A 15,701-nucleotide genomic window follows, 5' to 3' on the forward strand; every position below is an offset into this window, starting at 1 on the left:
TCAGCACTCTGTTTTGGGTACTACACTTGGAGCTTATCCAAGGAAGATCCTAACTGCACCATCTGGTAAACAGAACAACTGCGTGAGCCCAGAGGCTCCTGGGAGGACACAGGGCTATGTCAGCATCTGGAGGGACATCCGGTGCTCTAGATGTCACAAGTGTTTGCACTGTTTCAGACACTTGAAGGGAGCCCAACTGAGTAACAGACTGGCTAAGAGAGGCAGACATGGTGGGCTGCTTGTCATTGAAGTAGTCAAGCAACTCCTGACTCCTAAGTTAGGTGTAATAACAGCTGCCCACCTGGCTGATGTGGAGAGATATCCATTTAGACATAAATGTGCCATGGGCTTCGTGTGGAGCGCTCATGAAGACAAGCGGAATGCACTATTACAGTGCTTGGCATTGATTTTTTTCATCAACATACATTTTAATGCTGCCTAGTTCCTGATTTCTGACGGAAAATATCTCTGTTAACCTGAGTCCTAGTGTTTATGCTGAGCAGTGAGAAGACTTAATTACCTACCATCAGCCAAACTCACCACAATGAAGATACCAGGGAACTGACTGGGAGAACAGAACCTTCTATGAAGCCTGTACTGTCAGTGCCACTCACTGCCTTGGGAGGGTAGAAGCAGGAGTAAAGCTGTGCTGGACAGGACAAGAAATTTTGAAATTTAATTTTGAAATTAAAAAAAAAAATCCAGTAACTTGAAAAGCCAATAACCTTAACACACTCACTGATCTGTGAGCTTGTTTACTGTCCAGACATGGAAATGTTCCGGACGGCAAACTCGGTAACACAAGCATGTCTGTTGCTAGCCTCCCTTTGCAGGCTCCCACATCTCAGTAACTCAGGCAATGACGGAGGCAGTGCTTCTGAATGTAAAGCTGGATTTATTAGAGCGTTTTTATTAACAGACTTTCGCCAGACAGTTCTGAGTATGTTGGTACAGCAGGCACGTTGGCTTCGAGGTTTGGCACCTGGCAGTCTGCGGAACCGCACTTCAATCTCACAAGGCTTCTACAGCTTTGTGGACTGTTTGGGCAGGACCTGCAGCTGGCCTCCCCTGTAAAATGGCTGAAAATAAGTTTGGGTTCATTATGATGTAAGTGTTCTGAGTTCACAATTTCATTGGTCTGCAGCAGGCCTGGCTCCACCTTCTCTGCCTTGTCAGTCTGGTTTGGGAAACTAGAGACCTTGGTTTCAGTCCCTCCACTGCTCTCTGTGTCCCCCGTGTCTCTGCTTTTGCAGAGTCCCCTTTGGTTAGTCTCAGGATTGCAACAAGCTCTTTGGGAAGACTCAGTGCTCCTGCTGGCGGCCGGAGATGGTTCCGCTGTCCTGGGAAGATGCTCATCCGTGTCCTGAAGGCTGTGTATGCTGGAGTGACCAAGCTTTTCTTGGGCCTGAATGTGCTGCACTGGGTGGAGAAAGAAATTCCTAGGCAGTGAATTTTGCATCCCTGGTGGCAGCATGTGCCGGATGGGATGCAGAAGGTCTTCAGCGGCCTGGTGTGTGGCCTTCACTGGCGCCACTGCATTCTGAATCTGGACAAAGCTGCCAGCAGTGGAGGCACACTCGTGACACAGGGAGTCACCCATCTGCTGACAAGAGTATGGGGCATACTTTAAGTGTGTGTAGGCATTTGGGCAGCTGCACCTCGGACTGACAGAGAAGTGACACATGGCGTCCTGCTCCAGACAGAGCTCTAACAGGGCTGAGCTTGCTTCACTCCTGGGGCTTTTGGTGAGTTCGCTGCTGTAGGCTTCAGGCACACGCATCCTTAAGTTCTTTGCTTGGCCGTTGAAAAACTCAGAGCAGATGTGTGGCTCTCTGTAAGTGTTCTTCTCTGAGGCAGCACAGCTGTGAGATGCCAGCGGCTGTAACTCGTAAAACTCATGTTCCAGTTCGGACTTTTGGCCCCTGGTGTCTACACGGTAAGCACTGGAGGTGTGTGTTTTGCTTGGTCCCCTATCACCAGGACTCGCAGACAAGGTGTGGGCAAAGGCACTGCACTGAAGCTTTTTAGGTAAAGGGATCTGGCCACAGGTGCCCTGTGGCCCAAGGCACCGACACATGCATTGGAAAAAGAAGGTGGCGAAGGCCCAACTGATGCACATGACAAGCATCATGAAGGTGCCCAGCTGGGTGTAAGCCAGGACCGTGGAGGGCATCATCATGGCCCCCGCTACAAAGGTGGTCAATGCGGCCATGGCAATTGCAGAGCCCATACGACTCAGGGAGAAGATGACCTTGCCTTCTCGGTCGGGATCTGGAGCCAAGCGATATGCCACCCCGTAGTGGACAGCAAAGTCTACAGACAAGCCAACTGCGACGGAGATGGTGACAGACTCCAGCACGTTCAGCTCCCAGCCGAGCAGGACGAGGGACCCAACGGTGACAAAGATGGTTCCAGCTATGGAAATGATGGCATAAAGGCTTATGATAATATTCCATGTGGTCAGCAGCATCACACTAAACGCCACGGCCACTGAAAGCCCCATGGCAATGAGGGTGCCATCGGAGAGGCTGTCCTGCAGGTCATAGAACTCCAGGTTGCTGACAAACCAGCCGTGGCTTAGGCCCTCGGGCGCCGAACTCAGCTCACTGGAAATCCACGAGTCTACCTCCTTGTAGAACTGCTGCATCTTCTCGTAAGCCAGTGTGAAGAGGAAGGTACTCTGGAACTCCAGTACCACAGCCCTGATGGTGTCGTTGATGTCAAACCTCGGCCCGGGGGTCTTGTTATTCAGATGGTACCCTGTACTCCTGTCCAGCTCCATGATGGCCTTCTTGATGCACAGCTCAAAAACCTCTTGCTTGTAGGGGAAGCTGCAGTGGCTGCAGCATGGGTACAGGGCAGGCTCGTCGCAGTCCTGGTTTTCCATCCACTGTTTGAAGGTCTCGATGAAACAGCTGGTAAAGTCCTGCTGATCGGTCTGGTAGAAGAAGGTTTGGTTCCTCAGTTTTTGACAGAAGTGCAAGATCCAGGCCTGGGAGGCTGGACTAGCAATGTTAAAAGTGCTGTCTAGTGTCAGCTTCCCTTTGCTCTTGGGGTTCAGAGGGTCGCCGCTGTCTTCTGGGGACACGCCCCAGATGACTGTGATGGGCATATGGAGCTCCTCTCCATGGTGAACCCGCTCAAACATGAAAAGCTTCTTGAACTCGGCATCGTAGCGCTCGAAGGGATGAGAGGAGCGGAACACCTGGAACTCGGACAACTCCAACGAGGGCAGCTTCATCTTCGGGTTTATGCACACGATGTAGGCCCCGCCTACAGTGAGGGCAAGGAACCAGACCAGCCAAAGGTAGCGAAACTTGATGACGATGCACGGCAACACCTTTTCAAAAAAGATCCGAGATGCCTCTGAGATGGCAAAGAGCACCCTGCGGCCCCTCTGGCAGACCAGCGTCCAGCAGCTCTTGTCGTAGGTGTGCGGCTGGGGCTTTCGGAAGCAGGTGAATATGTTGAGGAGGTACCGCTCATGCAGAACGATGACAGCTGGAAGCCAGGTGACCATCAGGACGTAATTCACCAAGATAGCGGTCCCTGCGTACACCCCGAAGCATCTGATAGCTGTGATGTTGCTAACGTAGTTAGCGTAGAAGGCAGCGGCAGTGGTGAAGCTGGTGACGAACATAGAGAGGGCAGCGTGCTGCAAGGTGACACTCACCGCCTCCGACGTTTCTGCACGTGGCTTGTCGAACTTGGTGTAGTTCCAGACATCGCACAGAACAAAGGCATCGTCTGCGCCAATTCCCACCAGGATGATGAGTGCCGTGAGGTTCATGAACGGGAAAAACTCAAAGTTGAATACGACTCGGTAGAGGAAGTAGGAGACAATCAAGGAGCTGATGATGGCGAACATCGTCATCAGGGTGATGAACATGGACTTGGTGTAGACACACATGATGAGAAGGACGATGATGATGGCGATGGCAGGATACACAGTATCCATGAGGAGGTAGTCCTGAAACAAGCTGTGCTTGATGCCAAACTCAATCCCAGTGACGGTGGTGATGCCATCCGAAGAGTTCCAGTTCTCAAAGTTGTCCAGGTAGATATTCATCATGCTCTCCCCTTTCTCTGTGGGGGAGAAGAGCATGCTGTATTTTAAAGCTGGCACAGCGGAGTCAGCCGTCTTTGGGGCCATGAAGTCTTTGTCGACCAAGTAGTGGAGAATCTGGTACACGGCATTGTATTTGGTACACTTGCGTGGCACATTTGTGCACTTGAGCTGGTCCTTTCTCCTGGCCGCCTTGTCCCAGCAGTCTGGCCCCAGGGTGCCGTTTTGGTAGTGCTTGGCACAGGTCCGCAGTAGCTTCAGTGTGTGAGAGACATCTCGCTCGACGATTTTCTGACAGGATGATCTGTTGTTCAGAATGGCGATGTAATTCCCCAGGGTCCAGCTGGGGCAGCAGGAGACGGCTGTGGTCCTCTGGCAGAGGTCGCTGAACTGGGGGTGGGATCTGATCTGCAGAGACAGACACGCAGAAGGACTGGCGTTTAAAGGGGCTCTCCACAGGGCAGGCCACTCCTGCCCCCCGGGACAAGGAAGGCACAGAAGCTCAACGATCCTCTTTCACAGTATGGGCTGTTGTGTACACGGGTGCACACTGCCCCTGAGATCCCAGATTACAGCTATCCTACAGGCTGCTGGATTTGGAACAGCAAACTCCTGTTTGGGAATGGCACACAGGAACAACGCCAAGTCAGCCAGCACTGAGTCTGGTTCAAGACGGGAGATAGAACTAACACCCACCTATTAAGCAGTTCTTTGCAGTCACCGTGGAAGGAATGAAGAGGGCAGGCTTTACCATTTATGCACTCACAGGAGTATGGAAACAACTGTCTAATTGCTGTTTTCCTTAAAATCCTGATTATTGGCACTAAACACAGTCAAAAGCAAAGATGCTGGTCCTGAAAGTACCCCTATGGCTGGAATATGTTCCCCATATTCACCCCTTACAATCGGATCCCTAGTGTGACAGTATGGACAGACAGAGCCTTCTGGGCGGCGTCTGTGGATTAGTGCCCTTATCACAGTGGCCCGAGGGAGTCTGCTGGTGCCTTCTGGTGCTACATCATGATGCAGACACAGCACCACCTTAAGAGACAGGTACTCACTGGCCCTGAATCTGCAGACCTCCTTAATCTAATACTTGCCAGTCTCTAGAACTGTGAGAAATAAATCAGTTGTTTATAAATTATCTAGACTAAGGTATTTTGTTACTGCAGTCTGGACAGACTAGGACAGAACTCTATTTGGCAAATCAGAAAGTGACTGGATTCGTGAAAAAGTTAGTCTAAAATCGTTTTCTAAAATAAGGTGAGAAGCGTCAATATTTTAAGATTAAAACTTTTTATATCTGATTTTAAATAAGTATGTTAATAAATACAAATGAATAAAAAAGTAGAGTTTTAGTTCTTCTACATCATCAAGTTTATTCAGGTTGGCTAAAACCTTTTCTTGGCAACCTTTCTCCACTAAATGTAGCCGGCACACTAGGAACTGTGGAGACTGGGCTGGAGTAAGCAGCGTTTCATTCAGCATGCTGTGCCTGGGAAAGGCTGCTGTCCTCAGGGCTGGCCTTGTCACAGTGAACAGCGAGGAGCACTGCTGCATCATGAAGCTGGCCGGATGGTTAGATGACCCCCCCCCCCTTTCCTGAGGGCTAGCCTAGGAATCAGCCCCTTCTGGGCCTGACTACAGACTTCTGTTCAGAAGTAAGAGCTAAGGAGGCCCTAGTCTCATTGCTCTCCCTCATCTGTATTTACCAAAGGTTGTTCTAGGGCACCACTCCAAGGTTCGGAAAGGGTGTGAAGAGCTTCTCTAAGGCAATTTAAAACGGTCTATACCTTGCTTAAACTGGGCTTTGTCAACTGTTCATTAACATATCTTTCCAAGGCAGAAAAGTTGGCTAGCATACACAATCGCTTTAGAAGCTATATTTATCTAAGAACCCAGTTACACACTATTCCCTAAAGCCTGGTAAACTGGACCTAATGTGTAGGGAGAGGTGTGGATGGTACAAGGAGGCTGTGGGCTGGAAATGAACATGGAAATTCAGTATGTGAAGTTTTCCTAGGTTTCTGTGAGCTCTAGGCTAGCCTGATCTACATAGGAGTTGCAGGGAAGCAAGGGCTGCACAATGAGATGCTGTCATAAAGAAAAACAAACGAAGCCAGGAAAAAAAAAAAACACAAACAAAACCAAAATTACTTGTTTTAAATAACTCTTTATGGATGTTTAAAAAAAAAAGAGCCAAAGGGTTATTATATAAGTGCAATAGAGTAAGTTCTACTTTCACAAAAACATCTTAGTTTTAAAGCTTATTTCTGAAAACACGTAATTATTTTCTAAGTCAGGATAACTCATGTTTCTTTTTAAAAATTCATATATGTTAATGTGAAAAATGAGCTAGTAAGTCATGGGACCCTAAAACAGCAAAGTATTTATGACAGATAATAGTTCACCCCACAAAAGAATTACAGGGAGCCCAGCTAGAAGGGGCATATGTGCAGCTGCTGAAATGCCTAAGCAAAGCTAAAGGAAATACAGTTCCCAGCCACACTGGGACAGGGGCATGGCACTGTACCCTTGTACTTTTTTCTAGTGAGAGCAGGGGTTTTACATGTATATTTGACCAAAGATTAACAAGCTGGGCATTATGAATACCAACTACTGCTTGACTGGCTACTACAAGAAAACAAATGCCAGTTTGCCCCCAGGGGACAATGGTGTTGGCTGATTACAGCATTTGGGAAAACTGCTTTCAGGGGCACAAGTAGGATAAAAAACAGGGTCACAGAAAAAATGTCACGATGGGCACCCTCTAGCTATCCCTTTGCGATACCAGCGTTCTGAGGAAAGGACTGTTCACAGGGGAGTACCCATGCTTCCGGCGAGTGAGGCCCTACATTCCCATGACGGCACCTGTACAATGAGGAGGCACTGGGGCCCCTGCCCTCAGTTTGCCCTCAGAGTGGCAGAGAAATCAGACAAAAAGAAGCAGTTGTAACTTAGTGGAGGAAGCAGTACAGGGTGGAGACATATGGGGACCGACAGAGGAAGCGCCCAAGTTGGAAAGTATCTCAGTAGAGCGGCAGTAACTAGTCAGTTGTGACTGAGAAGAAGCCAGAATCTCTCCTGTAGTCTGAGGCCAAAAGAGACTGGCAGGCAGGTATCTCTTGATACAGGGGGCAGATGTATTCTTGCCATAATTTTGGAAAAGGATCCTCTGAAATAGCTCCAAAATCTTAGAAGTTTGTAAAATTAAAATAGAGTTTATGAAAGCAAATCCCTCATGGGGAACAAAGCCCTCTAATTCTACAAATTCCCCAAAGGAAGCTGGGGAATCATTCTGTTTATGTGGTTGTGACATGTCTTTGCACAGTTCCCTAGTTAGATAAGAGCAGGGGTTGAGCTGACTTAAAACAGGGATAGAAAGAGGAGAGAAAAGAGAGACCAATAGTGTTTAAATGATACCTTAACTTAAACACTGCTGGCTAAGTGGAGGTATTTTAAGAAGCTGAGAAAAGAAAAGAGCAAGATGAAGCTCTTCAATTGCAGGTTCAGCTGTCTCCTGGACTACCCTCCTGGGAACCAAGCCCCACAGACAGAGCTGAAGGGAGCTCACAGGGGACTGAAGGTAAAGGCTCCTTGAAAGAAGTGTCAGAAAACATATTCTGGGGCCTCTAAGCTTCCAGGAGATTCCAGCAGCCTATGAAGGGTAATCTAGTAAGCCAGAGTCTCAGACAAAACTTTCAAATCCCATTTACAAGCTGAGCCGTCAAAGCTCCAATGTCTAAAATGTGCAGAGACTAATATAGATAAAGGGCTTCCAGTGGAGTGATGTTCAGAGACCCTTCCGGTTATGAATGCCTGTCAGCCAGTGAGTCCTTTGGACAGAAGCAAGGACTTGAGAGGGTCAGGGGTGCATGATGCTAAAACAGAGACACCTCTGGGGTGGTGAACAAGACAGCAGCAGCAGAACGGAGCCACTCTTTCTGGAAGGCCCCGTCCGGCTAGGAGCCCACGCGGCAGGTAATTCCAGTGGGAAATGGAGAACACACACAGCAGAAGACAAGGCGTCGTCTCTTCACTGAGGTACTGCACTCAGCCTGGGGTCAACCCACTGACAGCCAAGCTCTCTGCTCTGGATCGAGGTTGGTCCTAGGGGCCTGAGAAGTCTTGATGGCCAAGCGATATTAGGGACTGAGGGGTGGGAAGGAAAGGCCCCCATGGAGGCAGAACACTGTAACAAGTACACATTCCCAAAGCAGCTCCAACTGGGGACAGGAAAAGCTGCAGAGTGATCTCAAGGCTGAGCTGTTGACCAAGTTATTACATAATGTGTCAAGGGGGCATTTCATCATTCTTTTTCTAGAGCTGAATCTAAGATTAGAATACAATCACATTGGCAACTGGTGTAAAAAGGGTATTCATTTAACAAGTTATAATTATAAGCATGTTTTCTGAAGTAGTTCTTCAAGTTCCCGATTGTTTATTCATTCAATGTGATTCTGTACTGGCTATTCCAAATACTCCCTTGGGTGGATGTGTTTGCGTCTGTCCCCAAATTCTCACTTTGTAAGCATGCTGTTAAGAACTGGGCTGGTGAGATGGCTCAGTGGGTGAAGGTGTTTGAGGCCTGAGTTTACTCCCCAGGACCCACATGGTAGACTCCTGCACGTTGTTTTCTAATTGCCACATGTGTGCTGTGACATGTGTACCCAGGCACATGCACACAGGTACACGCAAACGCAAACACACACACACAAATTAAAACAGGAACTATATACACAACGTCATACATCTTTAACCAAGAGTATGAGCGAGGGGTTGGAGAGATGGCTCACTCTGTAAAATGCTTGCTAGAGAAGCATGAGGATCTGAGTTCAATTCCTAGAACCCATGTTTAAAAATTACAACAAACAAGCCAGACATGGTGGCATAAGTGGCATAAGCCAGAAGTGGTTGACTGGTAGATCCCTGGGTGTTCTGGCCAGATGATCTAGTCTACTCAGCAAGTTCCAGGCCAGTGAGGGAGCCTGACAGTGTCTGAGGAAGGGTACTTGCGGTTACCCTCTGGCTTTCACACGCATCACATACGTCAATTCACATCCTTGCTTTACTTAGTCCTCAATCACACACACACACACACACACACACACACACACACACACACACAAAAGAAAGAGACTGTGGGGGAAATGTTTCCTTCCTCAGTCTTAGGAAAAGCTGGGTTTCTAAAATATACATTTGTTCCTCTCTTAATTTATTTCCCCTGAGACTCTGCAGTCTTCCAGGTTTCTCTCACAGGTATCCCAAGTCTGCTGTGAGAATAACCATCACCAGTCTCTAAAGAAATGATTATATCACTGAGAGTTTGAGGCCAGCCTGAGCTACACAGCAAGTCAAGCCCAGCCTGAGCTATGCAGTGACACTCTTTTTCAAAAACCAAAGCCAAACCAAACCAAGCAAGCAAGAGACTATGGCTGTGGATAATAAAACTGTTCTAGTAGACAGTTAACTGGTGAGTTTGGGGTAATAATGCTACTGAAAGGAAATTCTGCTCTCACTGCTGGTGGGAGGTTATTTACATTCTTGATGCTAAGTCTCATCTTTACTTTAAATTTTCTTTGCATTATTTTCCCTTTCCCCATTTATTTATTAATCTATTTACTTATTTAACTTACTCATTTTCCTGTTTCAGCGTGCGTTCTTTGTACAATGCCTCACAAGGATCATTTGATACATACATACAAATGAAGTACTATACTGTTTCCATGGTTGAAAGCTATCAAGACAGTGCTGCTTACTGGCTTCTGAAGTCTTAGAGTCTAACACAAACTAAAAGGATAAATTGCTATCAAACTGATACTTATTCCAGGCCATGTGGACACTTTAGAGGTTGGTCATTCAAGCAGAAAATGTCACTATAGCAAATCAAACAAACAAAATCAGGCATGCGGTATAATCTTCATCATGGAAACATAAAGTACAGAGGAGAGGGCAGACTTTGGCAGCAAATGTGGCTGTGTTCAAACCTGCTACCTGCCATTTGTGTCAAGTTTCTCCAAATACAAAGAATGTATTTAGCTGATATGCTGTTGTGGGGATTATGTAACTATCAAAATGCTTAGGATGCAAACAGTGAGCAGTCACACGGGACTCCAGGAAGGCAGGTCTGAAGACAGAGGCAGGCAGAGCACTGAGGGGAAGAGGCATCCACATAGCTCTCATCCAAGTTGTGAAGACAAGGAAGCAGACACGCTCCACTTCCTCAAGCCTCATCTGGCGAATGGTGCTGAGACCCCAGCCAACCGGCCCACAGTGACTCATTACAAGCATCTAGCATGAAGTACTGCACGCATGAAGTGCCACTACATGCTTTCTACTGTAAAATTAACTTTCTACGTAAGAGGTGTCACATACACAGCTTCTGAGTAAGGTAGGACCTGGCAACTATCAGAGAAAACATGGCACATAAGACCATTGACTAGATCATTTGTGGGTTTGCTCAGTTTGGAACCAAAGACAAGGTGACATGGATAGAAAACTGATGCTGTAATCACTGTCAGGTCACCCCAAGATGTCAAATAGCCTTTCCTCCTGGAGAACAGGGAAATGACAGGGCATCTGGGTGGCTCACTGGGTGACTGTGAGGGCTGGTTCTCGGCACATTGATACTGCTGGTCTAGGCAACTCTATGGGTCCCATATTAACGAGTATGAGCATTACCTCATACTCGTTAATATGCCTCACTGTGAGCACGGATGGGAATCAGGTTGTCCAGCTAGCTCTTACCAGGGTGGGCGCTTGGGTTTGGGACTAAACCTCTGGTTTTACATTTTAGAGATACACTAACAACATACTGGCTTACCATCCTTGGACAGGTCCATTAGTGATGTCAGACAGCAGTTTGGACCTGCTTAAATTGACAGCTCTTCCATATCAGGACTGACTGACTTGTCTTCTGGAGCTGACGTCTGTGTGGCTCTGGAAGAGTGTGAGAGGAAGTGCTTGCCCTCCTGAATCTTAGTGCCTTCCAAAGCAGCGCGGTGATTAGAGCCTGGGGGATTGGGTGTGGAGCACAGTGGCCACTGAGACAGACATTGTAGTAATGTCTGTTGATGCTATCCACACCCTGTGGCCCTTTCCTAGCCTGATTCCTAAGTTTTCCTTTGACATCACTGGCTGGAATGATCTCAATGTTGCCAGAGGGGCAGGCACTTAGCTTTATAATGACAATGTTGACAGATGATTTGGGGAGGAGCAATGTGCAGAGGAGTGAAACTACATTAGAGAAGAGAAAATACAGTAAGAGAAGAAAGAGACAGTCTTAACTATTATCCTAAAAAGAAATTGATGTGAAATAACAGAAGACCATCATGGTGAGAGAATGTGAGTTGCAAAGGAATGGAGTCCTTTATTGAAGAAGGCAGTATGTTTTAAAGACGAGGAAACATGGGACACTTTGGTGCTGGAGCCCAGAGAGCAAAGCCTGCCTGGGGGGCTTGCCCCTCAGTGGTAAGCCTCACTGGCATTTTATCGGTTGGACACTAGGGCAGTGGTAGCCATTTCCATAACACAACTTTATTGTGCGGAACAGATTTCAGCTGTACTTTACATACCCTGGAGTTATCCACGTCACACATGGACTTAATTGCAGGTAAATTCCACAGAGTCTCCCCTCCTGCAGAAGCAAACACGACTCTGGAGTATCCATCACCTGGTGAAACGAAAAGTCAGAAAGGAAAATGCTTACGTTATTCTCCGGTAAGAGTCAGGATTCAGAAACAATTCAAATGAGAACCTGCACAGATAATTTGTTATCAGTAGGCAATTCTTTCCAGGAGAAAATGTGTGTGTGTGTGTCACTTTAGCTAAAAGCCTATACTTACTCACCACATGGGGATCCTGTAGTAAATATATAATAAATCTATTTCTGATCAGATTATAATTAGGAAGAAAAGGCTGTAAACTATCATCAAAAAATTAACTGAAGGTCTTTCTTCATCTCCTGCAATGGCATAAAAAATGTTAGAATGGTACACAAGAGAATATAAAAAAGGATCATAAGGTAGTTTCCCTGGAGGCTGACTACAGGGAGAGATGGCTAGGAACTGAATTGCAGCCCTCCCAGGAGAGGCCACCAGAGTGCTGAAGCACTGTGCCAGCTAGGTCCACATCCTGACTGCTCAGGGCTCCTCTTCTACTCCAGAGTCTAGATACAGAATCTGAAGTTAGACTAACAAAGACTGTGTTTCAACAAGGAGGTGTGCACTGCACAGGAAGGGACACGGTCTTTAAATCAGATCTGGCTGTAACCAGGCCCTGCCGCTTATCAGCTGTGCGACCTTACACAAACAACTGCTAACTTCTCTGGGCCTACTTCCTCATTTGCAAATGGTGACAAGACCTATGCCACACAACCGTGACAATGAAATGGAAAGCAGGTGCTCCATGAGACTGGTTCTGTCTGGGCTATTTAAAAGGCTTAGCACGTATCAGGAAAACAAAGCAGATCAGCTTTACAATATCTGAAATGTCTAACTGCATTAACAAATCTATTGGCAAGTATATGGAACCTTTACAAATGCTTTTATTCAAAATCATTCAATTGTCCTCAGCAAATACTTATGTTCACAAATAGCTATTGTCTTATGTAGACCAAGTATGGGTACAAACCAGCCTGTGGAAACAATCATTTCATTCCCACGGAGCCCATGAGGTCTTTAATCAAGCCAGATCTTATTGCTTAGGACATAGCTATTGGTGTAGACTACTGGAAACAAAAGCTAGACTGACTTCCTGAATTTGCTATTGTTCTTACTAAGACATTAACAAGTGAGATTAAGCAATGTATAATAATACTATGAGGAAAAAAAAACAAAACAAAATCAAGCCCAAACAAGGAAATAATCAGAATTCAGTTTTTCAAATTTGTGTCCTAAGAGGAAAAGACAGAAAATGTTTGAAATTAGAACTTGTACTGCTGCTGAGAATTGGTATAAAATCTGGGTTTCCTCCCCTCCCCTTCTCTATCTGAGATATCAAGATCTAACAGGGTCCTCCCTCTGTTGTCTAATGAGGCAGGGAAACAGACAATGAAGGGGTTTCAACAAGCTGAAACCAGAAGAATGTTACTATTAATATTTGCTCAATCAGAAACTATTACCCTCAGTCCTCACTCCTAGTCACTCTGGCCACTGAACACCGAATGTCATCTGCAGTCCCACACGGCCTCTTGTCCATCCTTCCCTGGCAGCAGCTGGGTACCAAGCCGCCTTTAAACATAACTAAATTTCTCTAGTCAGCGGGATGCCAGCATTTAGAGGTCTGTGATTCTTGAGATGCCTGGGGCTCAATTCTGTGAGGTTGAATTCTGCTGTAGTTCTACTGCAGCGCTCTGACCTCAGCTCTACACCCACGTGTCCTTTCCAGACAGGCTGACCCACCTACAAGCTCTGGGCCTCTCTCTGTTTCCATGGTTCCTTTCTGACCTGGGCCAGTTGCCCTCTCATAGTCCCTTATTTCTGGGAGGTCACAATATTGGTATGGAACTCGGTGCAGACTAGGATACTGCAGCCAAGAACTCCTGGACTCAAGTGATCCTCGTGATCCTCCTGCCTCAGCCTCCTGAGAAGACTGATCTACAGGTGTGCACCACCACACCTGGCATATGGATGGTTCTTAATATGTTTTCTTTCACTTAAGCAGAGCTATAAAACTTTTTTGCTAATAGAATATTTCATTACTCAATAAAGAATATGTACTTGTTATTTGATCCAGAAATAAACAGGGAAAGGATTTGACATATGACTTGAAGGTTCAGCCAATGTAGAACATTTTACCAATCTCTTCCTTCAATTTGAAGAGAACCCTTTCCTTAATTTTTATCACAGATAAACTCAACCAGTGGCTGATTACCCTCGAAGGAAAGTGCGGTACTTAGCTGGCACCTCCATGTCTATAGAACCAGGAACTGTTGGGCAGGCTGCATTTTCAGAGTTGGATCACATTCCATCTTTAACACCAGGAAGCTGCTTGGTCCACCCAGGTGCTACTCACTTGGAACATCGCAGAAAAAGCTGTCTTTCTGGAAGTTCCAGTCTACTTCTCTTTTCTCTCTCTCATGATGATCATCTGACCATCTGTCTTCCCTGTGGCTGAAAGGGAAAAACAATCTGATCTTTGATAAAGTTCGAGCTGTTTCAAGGAGCTAGGCAGATTCTAACAGTACAACCCTAAAGTTCCACCCTACTTAGCATTTGATACTAAGGTGGAAGGATTCACGTGAGCAACATTAATTTTTCCATGTGTAAAGAAAAAAAAAATCTCACCTTTTCATTACAGTATAGTCAACACAAATTCGTGACAAGTTAAACTTAATGGCAAAGGAATTAAGCCCTGTTTTTAAATTTGGCCTTTTTGCTCAGGCAATAAGAAGGATTCATTAAGTAATATTTTTTCTAAAAGTCATATAAAATAAGTGATTACCTTTTGGCTTGCTCCTCTGCATACTTATAAGGATAATTTGCTAATGTTGCTTTGTATCCTGTATTTTTCATCATGTTATTCCATGTGACCAGCCTCTGTCCTATTGCAGTTCCTCTTGGTTCAAAACCCTAAGACAAAATATTACACACTCCCATTAGTATATTTCATTTCCTATTAAATACAGTTATCTTAATGACTTAGGAAAGCAGTATCAAAGTGATGCAGAGTTTTCAGCAGAAAACATAGGCGTTCCTCATGACCGCAGAGGTGCCCTGTGTTAATGTGCTGCCTTTCTAACCATTACCTCTTGCTGTGACAGAGTCATATGGTTCTCTAGTTACATGTTTCAGGAAGCGGCAAAAGTATATCAGAAACATACCTTTGCCCAAGCACTTAATAAGTGCTAATTCTAGCTTGTAGGAATTATGGTTAAATTAAATTACATTACACATTGTTAGTGTTTTACCAAGAGTATATCATTATCCTTGATCACATTTCCCTCATTATTTCACCTCAGAGGAACATTTACTTAACGGATCCTGTTAGCTGTTAGTTACACGAAATGCCTTTAACTTCTCAGAGGTGGGGAGAGATATACAGTGTTAAATTTTTAGAAAAATACTTTCAGAGTGTGTAAATCCTTTAATATGTTGTTCCTTGATTAAATGTGTGGACAGAGAAGTTGGATGTCCCCATTTCTTGAGCTTAAGTTGAGGGTGAGCAAGTTCCTTGACCTTACCTAATAGCATGGACAACACCTCTTTCTGTGCAGAAAGAGAGCTTTGTGCTTACTGGTGGCTGCAGTAGGTTTTTAAAGAAGTGCGGAGCTGGGTGTGGTGGCTCAGATTGGTAATCCCAGCACTCACAAGGTAAGACTATCTCACAAACAAAAAAGGAAGGGGCTACTAGCAGGATGTACCATGCATCTCAGTACTTAATGCAGGGAGGTGGCTCCAGGCTTAAGACAGGCCAAGTTCTCCTTACCAGCAGTGGATCAGAGAAGTCGGGGAGCTCTGGGACTAAGACCCCCACCAGGGCACAGACCACGATGAGCAGAGTGCACATGCCCAGGACCACCACGGGCCAGTCGGCCAGCAGGGCTGCGTAGCTACAAGACACAAAGCACGCACAGAGAGGATGTCTGAGAAGCAGTGTGGAGGTAAGGCTACCCCAGAGGCTACACATGAGCAGG

General features: G+C 46.1%; 1 protein-coding gene across 8 annotated transcripts in view; it reads right to left on the reverse strand.

Moving 5' to 3' along the window:
• Nucleotides 1–862: 862 nt before the first annotated feature.
• Disp1 (dispatched RND transporter family member 1) overlaps nucleotides 863–15,701 on the reverse strand; it is a 148,715-nt gene continuing 133,876 nt past the window's right edge. For all 8 annotated transcript variants that reach the window (XM_055609556.1, XM_055609525.1, XM_055609566.1 and 5 more), the window contains 5 exons: nucleotides 15,494–15,617; nucleotides 14,510–14,637; nucleotides 14,081–14,178; nucleotides 11,641–11,738; nucleotides 863–4,474 (listed from right to left, as the gene is read on the reverse strand). In XM_055609556.1, coding sequence (XP_055465531.1) covers nucleotides 899–4,474; nucleotides 11,641–11,738; nucleotides 14,081–14,178; nucleotides 14,510–14,637; nucleotides 15,494–15,617 — 4,024 coding nt within the window. In that variant the 3' untranslated portion in view covers nucleotides 863–898. The remainder of the gene's footprint in view (nucleotides 4,475–11,640; nucleotides 11,739–14,080; nucleotides 14,179–14,509; nucleotides 14,638–15,493; nucleotides 15,618–15,701) is intronic.

This window comes from Psammomys obesus, unplaced genomic scaffold (assembly GCF_907164565.1).
Source record: "Psammomys obesus unplaced genomic scaffold, mPsaObe1.curated_primary_1811, whole genome shotgun sequence".
Lineage (NCBI taxonomy): Eukaryota > Metazoa > Chordata > Mammalia > Rodentia > Muridae > Psammomys > Psammomys obesus.